The 13,461-nt window shown below is 63.6% G+C and overlaps 1 protein-coding gene across 2 annotated transcripts in view; it reads right to left on the bottom strand.

Annotated features, from left to right (window-relative positions):
• NHEJ1 (non-homologous end joining factor 1) overlaps positions 1–13,140 on the bottom strand; it is a 29,633-nt gene extending 16,493 nt beyond the window's left edge. For both annotated transcript variants that reach the window (XM_082763042.1, XM_082763043.1), the window contains exons 1-5: positions 12,821–13,140; positions 12,350–12,535; positions 11,715–11,924; positions 10,799–10,937; positions 9,902–9,960 (exon numbers count right to left, since the gene is read on the bottom strand). In XM_082763042.1, the coding sequence (XP_082619168.1) occupies positions 9,902–9,960; positions 10,799–10,937; positions 11,715–11,924; positions 12,350–12,535 (594 nt within the window). In that variant the 5' untranslated portion in view covers positions 12,821–13,140. The remainder of the gene's footprint in view (positions 1–9,901; positions 9,961–10,798; positions 10,938–11,714; positions 11,925–12,349; positions 12,536–12,820) is intronic.
• Between the last annotated feature and the right edge of the window lie 321 nt (positions 13,141–13,461).

Raw genomic sequence — 13,461 nt, 5'->3', positions numbered from 1 at the left:
GGCTGGCTGATTACAGGGCAGGCTGCTCCAGCGCTCCCCGAGCCCAGACCTCAATAAAGGCCAGATTGGAGCTGCCTTTTTGCCCCTTTACAAGCTCGGCGCGCTCCCGCCCGTGCCGCTCAGCTCCTGCGCGCCGCCGGCCGCCCCCGGGGCCCGCTGGCAGGGCGCAGTGGACGCGGCAGCGGGGGAGAAGCAAAGTTTAAACAAATAGTGAGTAAGCGATGAGCAGGGGCAGGCGGGATCGGCGGCCTGGCGGGCAGGCACTAAAAATACAGCTTATTTTCCGAGGGAGCCTGCGACGTCCCAAATTGGCGATCGAAAAAAAAAAAAAAGAAAGAAAAAAAAAGCCATAAGCGTTATAGATCCATCCCGGGGGCGGCGGGGGGGAAAGACCCAAGAACAAGGAAAGAAAAACACCCTGATGAGTAAGACGCACAGCGTGACGTACGCAGACACCCCGGGACGGAAAGGCGTGAGCCTCCTGCGCACCGGTGCTCGGCGGGGATGGATGCTGCCAGCCCTGCTCGCCTCTGCTCTCCTCTTTTCCCCCCCCGGGGCCGAGGGCACTAACCTCCACACGCACACCTCTTCCCAGGGCTCAAAGGGCGCTTTGTCTCCCCACCCGGGCTCCCAAGCCAGCGGCGCAGCCCCGAGGGCTCCCGCGACCACCTCGGTGCTGAAGCCCTGGCGCCCGGCGCCAAGCCCCCGGCGTGCCCACAGCTGCTGAGGGAGGGACGGGGAGCAGCACGCCCGTGGGGCTGCGGGCCCGGGAGGCTTCAAAGGAGCTGATTTAGTATTGTTCCACCTGCCCTGAAACGGGCGCTTGAGCGAGGGATGGAGGTTGCCTGGGGTCACCCTGGCGCTGAACAGAGCCCTCATAGGATGGGGAAGGAGAACGGGGCTGCTTTGGGATGAGGCGGCTCCGCTTGGGCACCCCAACCACCGAGGTCCCCATGGTGCCTTGGTCCCAGGGCGTGAGTTTGGGAGAAAAGGCAGAGCTGGCAGGGAAAGCAGGCACTGCTCCCAGCTCTTTGGTGGTGTGCAAGGCTCCCCTCCCCAGAAGCATCACAGTTTCCTCAGGGACCCCAGCCCCACACCCTGCCCAGCAGCACGGCTCAGCCACGGGGCTCGGAGTGCCTCCAGCCAGCCCCCTCCTCATGACACCAGCCGCCCCAAAATCCCCAGGGAGATGGGATGGAGCCTGATCCCAACCCCGTGGGGTTAACAGGGACAGCGGGGAAGCTCCACGGGGCGAAGCAGGAGGCAGCAGAGCCCCACATCTCCCACGGGGTGGCACCCACCGTGCACACCGAGGCACCTGCCACCCTTGGGTTTCTTCTGCCGCCCTCCGCCTTCACCTGCACCGACGGCGCTGCCCGGGGCCGGGGCTATCGCAGGGTGAGCCCGGGGCAGCCGGGGCCATCACGGCACCCCCCCTGCTGCCTCCCCAGCCGGAGAGAGGAAAACGTCCCCCCGCGAAGGGCAGCTCGTGCGGAAGCTGTTCGCATCCCGTAGCACGAGCCCGGCGGGTGAGGAGCAGGGCAGCCCCCGGGTCGCCGGGTTATCGGATGATAACAAGGCAGCACAGCCCGAGCACGCGACTTCCAGCAATGCAAGGCTGCTTCCTTTGTTTTGGGAAAACAAGAGGGGGGCCAGACCTTCTCTGGCACGTTCTTGCCCGGCCTGAAGCTGCCCCCCGCTTGCACCGGCTCCCATCCCAGCGCGGTGGCCGGAGGAGGAGGAGGCCGGGGCCAATCTTCGCCCTTTCCACCTTTCCCACTGCCCGTGCTGAGGCTCGGGGAGGCCGGGATGGCCACGGGGGACCCTACCAGCATGGGGTCATCTCCCCAAAATCCCAAATGCAGGGCGAGCCCGTTACCAGCACCGGGAGCAGGACAGGGCACGGGGACCCTCTCCGTACCCCTCGCTCCCCAGACAGCTCCATGGGGCTATGGGAGCCCCCCCACACACCCCTTCCCCAGCGGAGGAGGAGGAAACATAATAAGCAAAATAAAATTTATAAGCCAGGTGGTAATTACAGCGTGGCTACAAAAGGCTGCCTCCTCAGGGCCATCATTATGTGGCTAAATTTAACGCCCTGCGTCCCAGGGCTCTGAGCATCCACACAGACGCCGGCTCCTGCTACCTTCCCTCCGTGCCGGCCAGGGCAGCTCAGCTGAACGGCAGCCAAGAAAGCCATAAAGCAGGTCAGAACTTTTTTAATAGTCTATTTACCAAGATGCTGTTTTTACTGCCGAGGTTTCTCTCGTTTTATCTCTGGCTTTTTTTTTTTTTTTTTTTTTTTTTTTCCCTTCTCTCCCTCTTTTTCCCCTGACTCCCGAACAGACTGGGCTGTATTTTCTGTTTTAGGTTCCTCTCTCTCACTTGCTCTGAATACTATTTTCAGAACTCTAATTTTATATGGCAAGTCCCTTTTTTTTTTTTTCTTTCCCTTTTTTTTTTTTTTTTTTTTTTTCTTTTTGGTAAATATTTGCCATGACTAAGCCAGGACACATCCCGTTTAAAAGGCTCCCATCCCACAAAACATCAGCCCCTTTAATGACATGAATCTCATTAGCTCTCCCCATGAAAAGAGGTATAGAAAGGGAGCATCCCTCAGCCCCTCTGAGTTCCTGTATCTGCACAGACGTATATTTAGCCATGTGTACCCTACAGTCACAGGAGGGGACAGTCTGGGCACACGCACACCACCCCATTCAGACAGAGGGACCGAAAGCGGGGGCCCCTGGGGCAGGCTCTGCGGCCAGTGGGTTTTGGGATATCCGTCTGTCTGGGATGGGGCTGGGAAGGCTCTGGGCCCCGCAGGGGTTGAGCCGGGCCCTGGGAGCCCGTGGCCAGGCACAGGGGAGCCTCAGAGCCCCTCCAGGTTGGGTTCTGGGCACCTTTGGGGGCCCTTTACGTGCCCAAGAGGCAGGTCCCAGCGGAGCCCAGGTCCTCAGCCCATGGGCTGGGTCTAGCAGCGGGCTGTAGATGTTGCAGCAAGCAGAGTCCCCAAGAGCTCGGGCTCTTCCAGCCTTCCTCCCAGCGCACACAGCCTCGATCTTAATTAATCCGAGCCTCCTTCCATAGCAGCATCCTCAGCTGGCGGTCCCGTGCACCCCGCTGCCCCTTGGGCGTCTTCGACTCTACCCGGGCATGGGCACCTCTACTTAACGGGGTTATTCCTTCCTCAGCACGGCCAGCCCTTCCTCGGGGTGGGCATCCCTCCCTGGGGTGGGCATCCCTCCCTCAGCACGGTCACGCTTCTTCTCAACTCATGCTCTCGACGGCTGCCTGGTGCCAGAGGGGGAACCCCCAGGAGGTGCCCACGGCTGCCATCTCCCCCCCAGAGTCTGAAAGCAGCAGGAGGGGTCCGTGGAGAAGAATGGGGATGTCCATGGAGGATAACGGAGACCTTCACGGAAAGGAATTTGCTCTCTCTTCCCCAAGGCTCTGCTTTCTCCCCATTCCTAGCTCACGCAGGTTACGGTGCTGCTCCTCCCTGCCCTGCCGGTGCCAGGAGTGTCCCAGCACGGTCTCCTCCTCCTCCTCCCACCAGACCAGGTGTGCAAGCTGTGCAAACACATCTTTGAGCCCCACAGCTGGGCTCTCACCTCCCCATGGGTGCTCCTCCATATTTTGGGGGAGATTAGCAAGAGGAACAACCCCCGGCGGGCTGCAGAGAGCAGCGCCGGGCAGCGGCCGGCATCGCTGCAGGCACCGTGCCGATGGCGCAGCGCCCGCTTCCCAGCCCAGAAATAAACCAGCTGCAATTCCACTTTCCCCTTCTTTTCCTCCAGATTGACTTAAAGATTCAGTTGAGGCATTGCCAACACCACCAAGCGCAGCCGAGCCCGGCAGCCGAACGGTAACAGAGCCACACCGGCTGCGCGCTTTGGGGTCCTCTCCGCCCCACAGGGCCACGTCCCCAAACTTCTCCACGATCCGGAGCACTGGAAGAGCCAAGACACGTGGGGAGAGTCCCACCTGCCCGAGCACATGGCTCCCAGAGCCGGGGCTCTTTCTGGCAAAGCACAGCCGTGCCGAGCGTGGAGCTGCACCGGGCTGGAGCACGTGTGCCGCGAAGGGCTCCGCGCTCCCCCCTCCCCGCACACGGCAGCCAACATTAATTCATTAACAGTCCCATTAACACCCAGCTGTGGTTTCCCCCCAAACTCAGGCAGGGACCCGCTCCCCTGTGACAGCTGCTGACAGGCCAAGTTTCCACGTTCAGCCCTTCTGGAGTTCTGTATAAAAATAAGTGGTGCTTTTTTAAAAAGGAAAACTCTATTTCCCCTCTACGCACACCCGCACGCGCGCGCACACGTGCAGAGCTCACGGCAGGAATTTGCTCAAATTTCCCCCACCCACAAACACATCTCCTTTGGCCGGAGACCAAACGTGGGCATTCGGAGCCCAAAATAGCCCTTTTTTTTCAGCACCCAGGACGCAAGGAGCTGGCGTTAGCCTGAGCAGGGCCAAACGGCGCTCCCGCTCCCCGCCGCCCCCGGCACTGCCGGGCTTTGCTGTGCCACATGGGGCCTGATCCTGCCCCACCAGCCCGCGTCAGCCTCTGCACCCTTCCCGTTGTCACCCCTTCGGGTTCTGACTTTTGGCCAGGGCCTCATCCAGCATCCCCAGCGCTTTCCGAGGAGATGCCCTCCCGGGCTGTGCGCGTCCTGTTTGGTACCCAGTTTTGGCACCCGGTTGCTCTTTTCTCCTTTCCTGCTTCTCCTCATCTCCTCAGGCAGCCGTGAGCACCAAGGAGATGCCCGGATGAGCACCCCAAAATCCCGCTGCCTATTGTCCCCGTTGCTCATCCTCATCTTTCCCAGAGCACCGTGAGCACCAGGTGATGCTCAGGGGGCAACCCCGGCCGGTCCAGGAGCCCTGGACCACGCAGTGCTTCCAAAGAGCCCAAATCCGTGCCCTAACTCACCCAGCTGCACCCCGGGCACCCCACTTGGGTACTGGGGGAACTGGAACCAGCCCCCTGGGGCTGCCACTGGGAAATCATGGGACGGAAACCTCCAGGAAACACAGCCCCAGGCTGCGATCAGAGCAATGGGTGTGCTGCCTCGGGTGTGCTGCTAGCAGGGCAGCTCCAGCTCCCCGGAGAGGGCAGGGCAAGGGCCATATATCTCCCAAATACCTGGCCGCTAGCAAAACGCCCCGCATCCCTTTGATACAGAGGTGTTGGGCTCGCCGAGAGCCCTATAACTCCTCGTGCCTTTAAATAGCAAAGCTCACAAACGCCCCACAGGGCCCGGTGTCTATAAGTTGTCTATATATTTGTGTACACACACACACACACACAACACACAGAGATTTATTCGTGTTTTCAGAGCGGTTCAGGAGACATTCCAGGACGAAATTCCAGCCGGCGCTGGAGCCAAGAACATCAGTCGCCCCGGCGCACGCTGCCCCCTCTGCCTGCGCACACACTAAATACGGAAAGGGAGAGGTATAAATAGGCAGAGAAATACATGAATGGCCCTGTTTCCTCACGCAGATAAATAGTACACAAAGGTCCGAGCCGAGAGGGAGCAGGCAGCCTCAGGAATGCTCTGGCTTTGCCGGGGCGTGCGCCCTTGGGGGCAGGATGTGCCCCTAGGCGCACAACGGCCCCAGGTGCTGCTGGCACCACTGGCACAGAGCACAGGGGCATCAGATAGGCAAGGAGCAGCTCCCCAAATGCCAAAATAAAAGGCCACCTTGTTCTCCTCCCCAGATGGTCCTTTGCTCCTCGGTGCCGCTGCCACCTCCTGAGCTGCGGGGCTGGGAACGGAGCTGCCACGACGGAGCACAAGGGCAGGCGATGCCCACGCAGCATCCCCCCACCAGCAGCCCCCTTCTTTTCCCAAATCTGCCCTTAATTCGGCCGCGGTGAGCTCGGTCGGGATGCGGGGCCAGGAGCAACCACGGGGCCGAGAGCCCCAGCACGTGGCAGCGGGGCCGGGGGCCGCCGGGGCGGGGGGCTCGCCCCTCACAAGGCGCTGCAGTCGCTCCGCTTTCCGGAGGGGGAAGGGGCTCTCCCCCTTCAATGCCGCCGTTTGAGCTGGGGCCTGGCACGGGCTCAAACCACCGCTGGCTGACACGAGATCAATCATCCCCCGCGCGCTCGGTGCCCACGCACGGGCTGGGGCCGCTGCCGCACCGGAGGGGCTTTTGGGCCCCTCTGCCTGGTTGAGGTGACGCACGGCACGGCACGATGGCACGCGGTGGCACTGCGTGGCATGGCGAGGCACGGCACGGCACGGCGGAGCATCGTGTGGCACTTCACAGCGTGCCATAACACGGCGCAGAGCAGATGAGGAAGCCCCCATCACGCCAAGGAGGGCCTGGCAGTGCTGGCCGGACCCTCCACCCCCCAAACAAGCCACCAGGTGATGCCCATCCCCGGGGCAGGACGGGCAGATGGAGCAATCGGCCCCGCTGCAGGGGGGGGTTTGTTCCTTGCCCACGGTCTGGGCGCTATTTCGGGCAGCCCGCTGCCCCGGGGCGCCCGTTGCCAGGCTGGTTTTAGCAGCGTGCAGCTCCACTGACTCACTGCTTGTGTAAGCGGGCTGTGGTTGCCGGCGGCAGCCCAGAAAGCGCGCCCTGGCCGCAGCCCCCCTCACCTGCTTGTGCCTAAGCAAAGAAATAAATAAAGCCACACCGCCGCCCGCCACATGCCTCCGCGGCAAACACGTGGGGAGGGCCCGGTGCCCACGCAGCGGCCGGCCCCCAGGCAGCACTGGGTGCCCGCATTCACCCCAAAATGCTGCTCTGCCCAGCGCCTGGGAAGTGGGATGCTGTGCTCTGTCCCCGTGCACCCCTCGGTGCCGGCTTTTGCACGATGACGAGCGCGATGCCGAGGTTTGGCTGCGCCCGTGGGCTTCCAAGCATCATCCCAAGAGCCAGCCCCGTGCTCCCAGCTCTGCTCCCAGCCCAGCCTGCCTGGCTTTTGCAGAGCCGTGGCCACCACCAGCCCCTTCCCACCCCGTGCCCTGCACCACGCGCGCGAGCCCCGTCCCCGCGCCCCCACACCGCGCCCGTGCTGCCAGCTTTGCTCTAGCCCGGTGGCAGCCGCGGAGCCGCAGCTACCTTGCGCTAATTAAAACCATCCCTGGCTGGAAGGAGCCAAAAGGCCGCTTCCCCCGCCGCCGCCCCACCGCACGGGGCTGGCGTGGGTTTGCGGGATGGACGCCGTCCCCGCCCTGCCCACCGCGCGCGGCCCACCGCTGCCGTCACCCGCGGGCAGACGGCGGCTGCTCCTCTCCCCGGGCTTATTTTTAGCTCCCGTTAAAAGGGAGAGGCAGCACCGTGCGGGCAGGCAGAGCGCAGGCAGGTGCCGGGCTGCACCCAGCGGCACCGGGCAGGAGGGAGCCGGTGGCCCCTTTGGGCACCCACCTGCGCCCTTGTCCCCTGCGGGATGGGGACGGGCGCCCGGCTCCCCCCAGCCCCGGGAGGGAACAATGAGCCGGGGGCGCTGACCCCCCGCTCCCTGACGTCAGCCCCACCGCCCCACCAGCCCCAACCCCGGGGCTCCTGCTCGCCCTCGGGCGCGCTGGAAGCCGGTGTTTGTTTGTCTTCCTCTCCAGCGTGGCTTGTTTTGATGGCACATCCTCCTCCTCGCCGGGCCAGGCCGACCCGTGAACCTTCCACGTCCTGTTTGCCGGGGCCCCGAGCTGCAAGCCAAGTGCACGGGGCGGCCGGAGGTGCGGGGAGCATCCACCCCGGCGCGCACAGGCCACGGGAGATAAAAATACACGGGGTGAAGCATCCTGGGGCGAGGGGGCTATATTTGAACCGATCGTATCTGCGAGGTTATCCCAGAGGTTTCGATTGCCGCACGGCCGGGCCAAAGCAGCCGACACATCTGGTTCAGCGGCGGATGTGCTGGGGAACCCGTGCTGCTCCTGGGCACCTCGAGGGTCACAGCTCACAGGGATATCCAGGGACAAATTGGCCTGGAGGTGCTGGGAGGCGCTGAGCCCTCTCTGGCTGCCTGCTCTTCCCCTCCCGCACGAGCCCCCCGGGCTTGCCAATAAAAGCTGCCGGCTTCGCCTCGCCTCGCGCGCGGCCGCCGCTCTCCCTCCAGCGCTGCCCGAGCCCAGGCAGCTGCTCAGAAGTGAAGCCTTGCCAAAAAAACGGCGTGTGTGAAAGCGCCGTTTCCTAAACATATAAATATTCCCAGGGCTTTGCTGGAAAACTCCCCGCGATTAGTTAAAACGCCCTGGACGAGAGAGCGACGGCAGGCCCCGCGAAAGGGCATGTGGAAGGCGAGCGGGAGGGCTCCCGGCGCACGGCCTTTCCTCTCTCCACGGGGGATGAGAGCTCGGTTTGGGAAGCGGAGCTTTCCCGAGCTGGGAGCGAAGCAGCAGAGCCCGATCCTGCATCCCGCCAGCCTCGTGCTCGCTGCTCCTGTCATCAAACATCTGCAGCTTGCATGGCGGGGAGGGAAGGGCTGGGAGGACGAGCCGAGCTCTCCTCTGACCTCCCGGCCGCGGCTGTCTAACCACACGCACCCCAATATCTTGGTTCTCTTCCCAGCGGGCTCCCGGCCCGCTTTCGGAGACATCAAGGGATGGAGAGGCAACCGCTGCCCTTGGGAGCGCGTCCCAGTCGCTAATCGCCCTCGGAAGCAGAACCATGTGCCTGCGACCTCGCTGGAAATTGCCTGGCTCCGGCTCGCAGCGCCTGGCTCGCCTCCTGCCGCTCTCCGCCAGATGAAAGGCAGCCCTTCGCTCCCCGGCGTTTTCTCCTCGCACACCACAAGCGGGGCGCCTCTCGGTTTTCCTTCTGATAAGCCAGACGCAGCTCTTCCCTTCCAAGCCCTCCCTGCTGCCGGGCTCTCAGCTCATTGCTGTGACTCCGCGCTCGTTGCCCGGCGTCTTTTTGAGGACCCAGGCACGGGAAGGGGGTGGCAGCCTACCCAGCGCCCCGCTCAGAGGGACCCCTGCCCCTCCAGCCCCTCTTGCAGCTCGCCAACCGAGTAGAAAATGGCACAGCGGCCCCAAAACACCTGCCCGTTTCACAGAGCTAATTAGATCATCTAATCAAATCTTCCACGGGAGCCACCCTCATCCTTCCAGCACCAGCACGGGAACATTTACCCAGCACTTCTGCCGCGTCTGCTTCAGTATCCATCATCTCACCACCTCCAGCTGCTAATGGGCTTAGCCCTTCCCCGCACTTTGGGGTTTTCTCCTAACGCACGCAATGAAACCCTTTCCTCCCGTCCTTCGCCGTGATGTTTCCCCGCCGCCTTTAGCTTCTGTTATCCATTTTCTACACTTCATAATTTCTAATTTATATTGATTGCTATCTGCTCCCGCTCTCCCATTTGTTATAAACTGCTCTTTTATTTCTAATTGCTACCTTCACTTCGCCGCTGAACCAGAACGGGCTTTCGGCCAGCGCTGCCCTCTTTCTTGATTGTGGAATTGTGGCTTTTTGTGGCTTCTGAGATTCTTCTCAAAGAGCTCACAATTTTCATTCACATTTTTCTATCTAAACGTTTCCTCCTAGCTGATTTCACTCATAATTTCCCCCTGCTTTGGGAAATTAGCCCTTTCAAAGCACAGAGGATATAAATTACTGTTTAGGAATGTCCTTTCTTTGCCCAGGGTGAATGTAATCTGGTCGTGATCATCGGTCCCTAGGCAACCTCCCAGTTCCAGGCCAGCAATGAATTCATCTCTATCCATCATAACCAAGGGGGGAGCGAAAGCTGCCCGTGCTGGACGCCTCTCCTGTAAGAGTGGGACCATCTCTGGTTTTCAGAAGCCCTGCAGGCAGCTGGCTGTGCACAACCAGTGAGCATTGCCCCTCTCCAGCCGAGTCCAGCCACCCCCCAGTGCTCCCCATCCAGCCCAGCACGGCACGCACTGGGGCTACTGGTGCCAGCTCTCCTTACCCTGGCCATGAAGCTCTGCAGAAACAGCTCCTCCTGGAAGGGCTCTGTCCTCAGGCGGTCTGCAAGGGAGAGCGGGGATCAGTCCATGCAGGGCTGGCCAGACCCCCCAGCCCACCCTCACCTTCCCCAGCCCACGGGGACTCCCTTCAAGCTGCTCCTCCATTGCAGCCCTGCATCCCCAGAGCCTGGTTTCTGCCCTGGCAGAGGGTGGTGATCAGATTTTGGTGCCTTCTCCCAGCTTCTGGAGCAGGACAAGGCCCAACCACTGTTACCCCTCGCTCTGCCTCATTCAGAGCATCACTTTTACCCCGTCACTGCAAAGATGCTGTCTGGAGAAGCACCTGGCCAGCAAAGGGATGAGAGAAACGTGAGATGCCCACCAGCATCACTGGGGCAGCTCCAGTGCCTCTGGCCACCCTCGGGGATGGGGGACACCTGGGGGACGGCAGGACCACGTCCTACAGCAGGGGGGCTTCTGCCTGCCCATCCCTGCTGGCAGCACGGGGCTGTGAGCTGGACGGGGGCCCGCGCACACAGCTGTGCTTCCCACAGCACGGAGCTGGGAGCCTCTGGTTGCTCTCCAGGAGCTGCTGCCTGCGGGAAGGAGCCTGACTCGGCTCCAGGGCCAGCCCCCGCTGGCATCGGCGCAGGCTCCTGGGGAGCAGCCAGGTGCTCTCAGCAAAGCGGAGAGCCCCTTGGCGACTCCCCAAATCCTCCGGCTACCGGTCAAGGGCCGCTCCTCCCCGTGCTCTCCCCCCCCCCAGGGGCTGCTCCCCAGCCTCCTGGCTACCGGAGCAGCTGGAGATGAAACACAAGCCCGGCTGGGTGATAGCCAGGGGGAGCAGCGCATGCCAGCTCGCTGCTGGCTCCGCGCTTGGCCCGGGCGTCCTTCCTCACCTCTGCTCAGGGCGGCCCCGCTCTCCCTGTAGTCCTCGATCTCAGCATCCTTCTGGAGCAGCAGGGAGCTCAGCTCCTGCACCTGGTGCTGCAGCGCCAGGCTCATCCGAATCAGGGGCCGCACGAGGTGGCGGGACACCTAGGGGGGGGTCCAAAGGTGTGAGGAGGGAGGCAGGAGGCTGCAGGACACAGCCCTCCGTCCCCAGCTTCACAGCCAGGGGCTGCAGCAGGGGAAGAGCCCAGCAAGGACAGGGTGCGGTGGCAATGCCCCCCAGACCCCTTGGGATGCAGCAGGAGGCAGAAAGCCCCCCTATACATCCCCCCCAACCCTCAGCAGGCCCACCCAAATCCTCCCCACGGCTCTGTGCACCCCAAGCCACGTTCCTACCCAGGGAACAGGCAAGGCCGGGGGAGAAACCAGGACCCGAGACGCCCCACTGCAGCTGGAGGGAGAGGAGAAACCCTCCCAAGGAGCTGAAACCAAAAGCAGGAGGGGGTCCCCCGCGAGGGCTCAGGCAAGATACAGCCCCCCATTGCAGCCCACCTCCTCCCAGACCCCACAGCCGCCCCCTGCCCGCTCCCCCCGGCCCGGGAGCCCCGCGGAGCCCTGGTTTTGGCTGCGGGGCCGGGACGCGGCGCGTTACGGCGGGTGCCGGGCGCCCTCTGGTGCGCGCAGGGCGCACGGCCCCGGGGGGCCCGGAGCCCTCCCGGGGAGGGTCTCGGGGGGCCGGGAACCCTCCCGGGGATGGGCCCCGGGTCTGCAGGCTCGGTCCTGGCCACCCTGGGGTGCAGCCCGGTGGGGTGCTCCTAGGGGTGCTCCTAGGGGGGGGCGGCTCTCCTGCTGGGGCACCAGCGAGCGGAGCTGGCACCGGGCACCTTCCCCAAGCCCCCGCAGGGGAAGGTGCCCTCATCTCACCATCTCCACGGGCGCAGGGCAGCAGTGGAAGTCCCAGTAGAAGGGCAGGCCCGAGAGCTCGCTCTTCAACCTCAGGCTGAGCCCGCCGGCGGTGCGCTGGCAGGAGAAGGAGGTGGCGGGGTCGGGCTGGCCGGCCAGCAAGGGGGACATGAGGTTGGCCAAGCGGTGCAGGAAGGAGGAGACGTGGGCTGTCAGCCGCTTGTTCAGCTCCTGGGAAAGGCAAAGCGAGGCGTTTAGTGGGGCTCTGGGGAGCTGAACCCTGGCAAACCCCGAGGTCTGGGTGGTGGGCAGGGTGTGGAGGTCCCCGCTAGCACAACTCCCCACCACGTGCCACACGGCGGGCTGGGAGCCAAGGCAGCTTTGTTCTGACCTCCTGCTGGAGCTGGGAAAGCTGCTTCCCATCCAGCCCACGAGTGAAACAAGCCCGCAGGGCACGCACAACAGCCCGGCCGTGCTGCAAGGAGGAGGGCGCAGGGGGACGGTGCAGGGGCGCAGCCACACGGGGCCTGCCCGTGAGGGGTGCGTGCACCCCAATCCGACAGGACCCGAGGGTCGCTGTGCCAGCAAGCAGTTTGGGCCGGGCCGCCAGCTGGTGTGAGGAGGAAAGGAGGTCCCTGGACGTCCCAGACACTCACCTTGGACCTTTGCCCCACGGCCTCCGCGTCGGCACTCTCGTACCAGACGCTGCTGAGGTCGGAGAGCAGCAGGACGTAGCCAGCGTCCCCGAAGCAAGCTTTGGCAATCAAAGCGCACTCGCCAAAGCAAACAGAAGCCCAGGGCTGGGTCAGGAGCCTGCTCTCCAGCTCCTCGGAGCCCTCCATCTGCAAGAGATCAAACAGGTCTCTGCCTCACCCCCCGCCCCCTCTGTGGCGTGGCCTCACGGGGACCCTCGGTCCCCGTGGCCCCCTCTGTGATGCCAGCCCCCCTCCCCACAGCCCGGGGCCACCCAGCTCTGCTGGGACAGGCGTTTCGGGGAGCAGGGTGCAGGCAGCTCCCAGCCCAGCTCAGCACAAGCCCCCCTGCAGCCCGCAGCACCCTGCTCTGCCTGGGGGGAGCGGGTTCCCCGGAGGGGTTTTTGGGCACCGGGGCTCCGCGGGTGCTGTTACCCGAGGAGAAGAGGAGCAGGCAGCCCGGAGCCGTGGGGAGACGGCTTTGCAGAGCCGAGCGAGGCCGTGCCGGAGGCGAGGGGCAGACTACAGCTCCCAGCAGGCTGCTCTCTTCCGCGCCGAGAGCGGCCGGGGCACGCCGGGACGCGCAGCGCCACGCTGCTCACCGGCACGGGGAAATGGGAACGGCTCCCCGGGACGGTCAGGGCCTGGATGCGTGGCCGTGGGGCAGGAGAGGGGCCTGTGGCAGCTCTAAAGCTGCCCAAAAAGATGTGGGGAGCGGCCCTTCCCCGCTTTGGCTTGCGCTGCTGCTGTTAAGGAAGGGCTTGGGGGGGTGCACGGGGAGCTCCATCCCTCGTGGGGTGGACACGGTGCTCCTGGCTGAGTGGCCAAATTTGGGAGCAGGCTGGGGGGTGTGGGGGATGAGTAGCAAAACCCTGGGCCCCCCCACGCCAGATCCCAGCACCCTGGCACGGGTTTTGGAGGGGCAATGTAGGGTGACAGCATCCACAGGGTGAGGACGGATCCCTGGCTGGAAAGGAAAGCCCCAGGGCAAAGCTGGTTGACGTTTTTTTTTTTTTTTTTTATAGCTCCCCTCCGAAGCAGGGAAATGAGGTCCGTGACGGGAGTGTGAAAGTGCA

This window comes from Aythya marila (genome assembly GCF_965140915.1).
Source record: "Aythya marila genome assembly, chromosome: 6".
NCBI classification, from domain to species: Eukaryota; Metazoa; Chordata; class Aves; order Anseriformes; family Anatidae; genus Aythya; species Aythya marila.
Note: the sequence above shows the minus strand (reverse complement) of the source record. Positions and strands in the feature narration are given on the sequence as shown.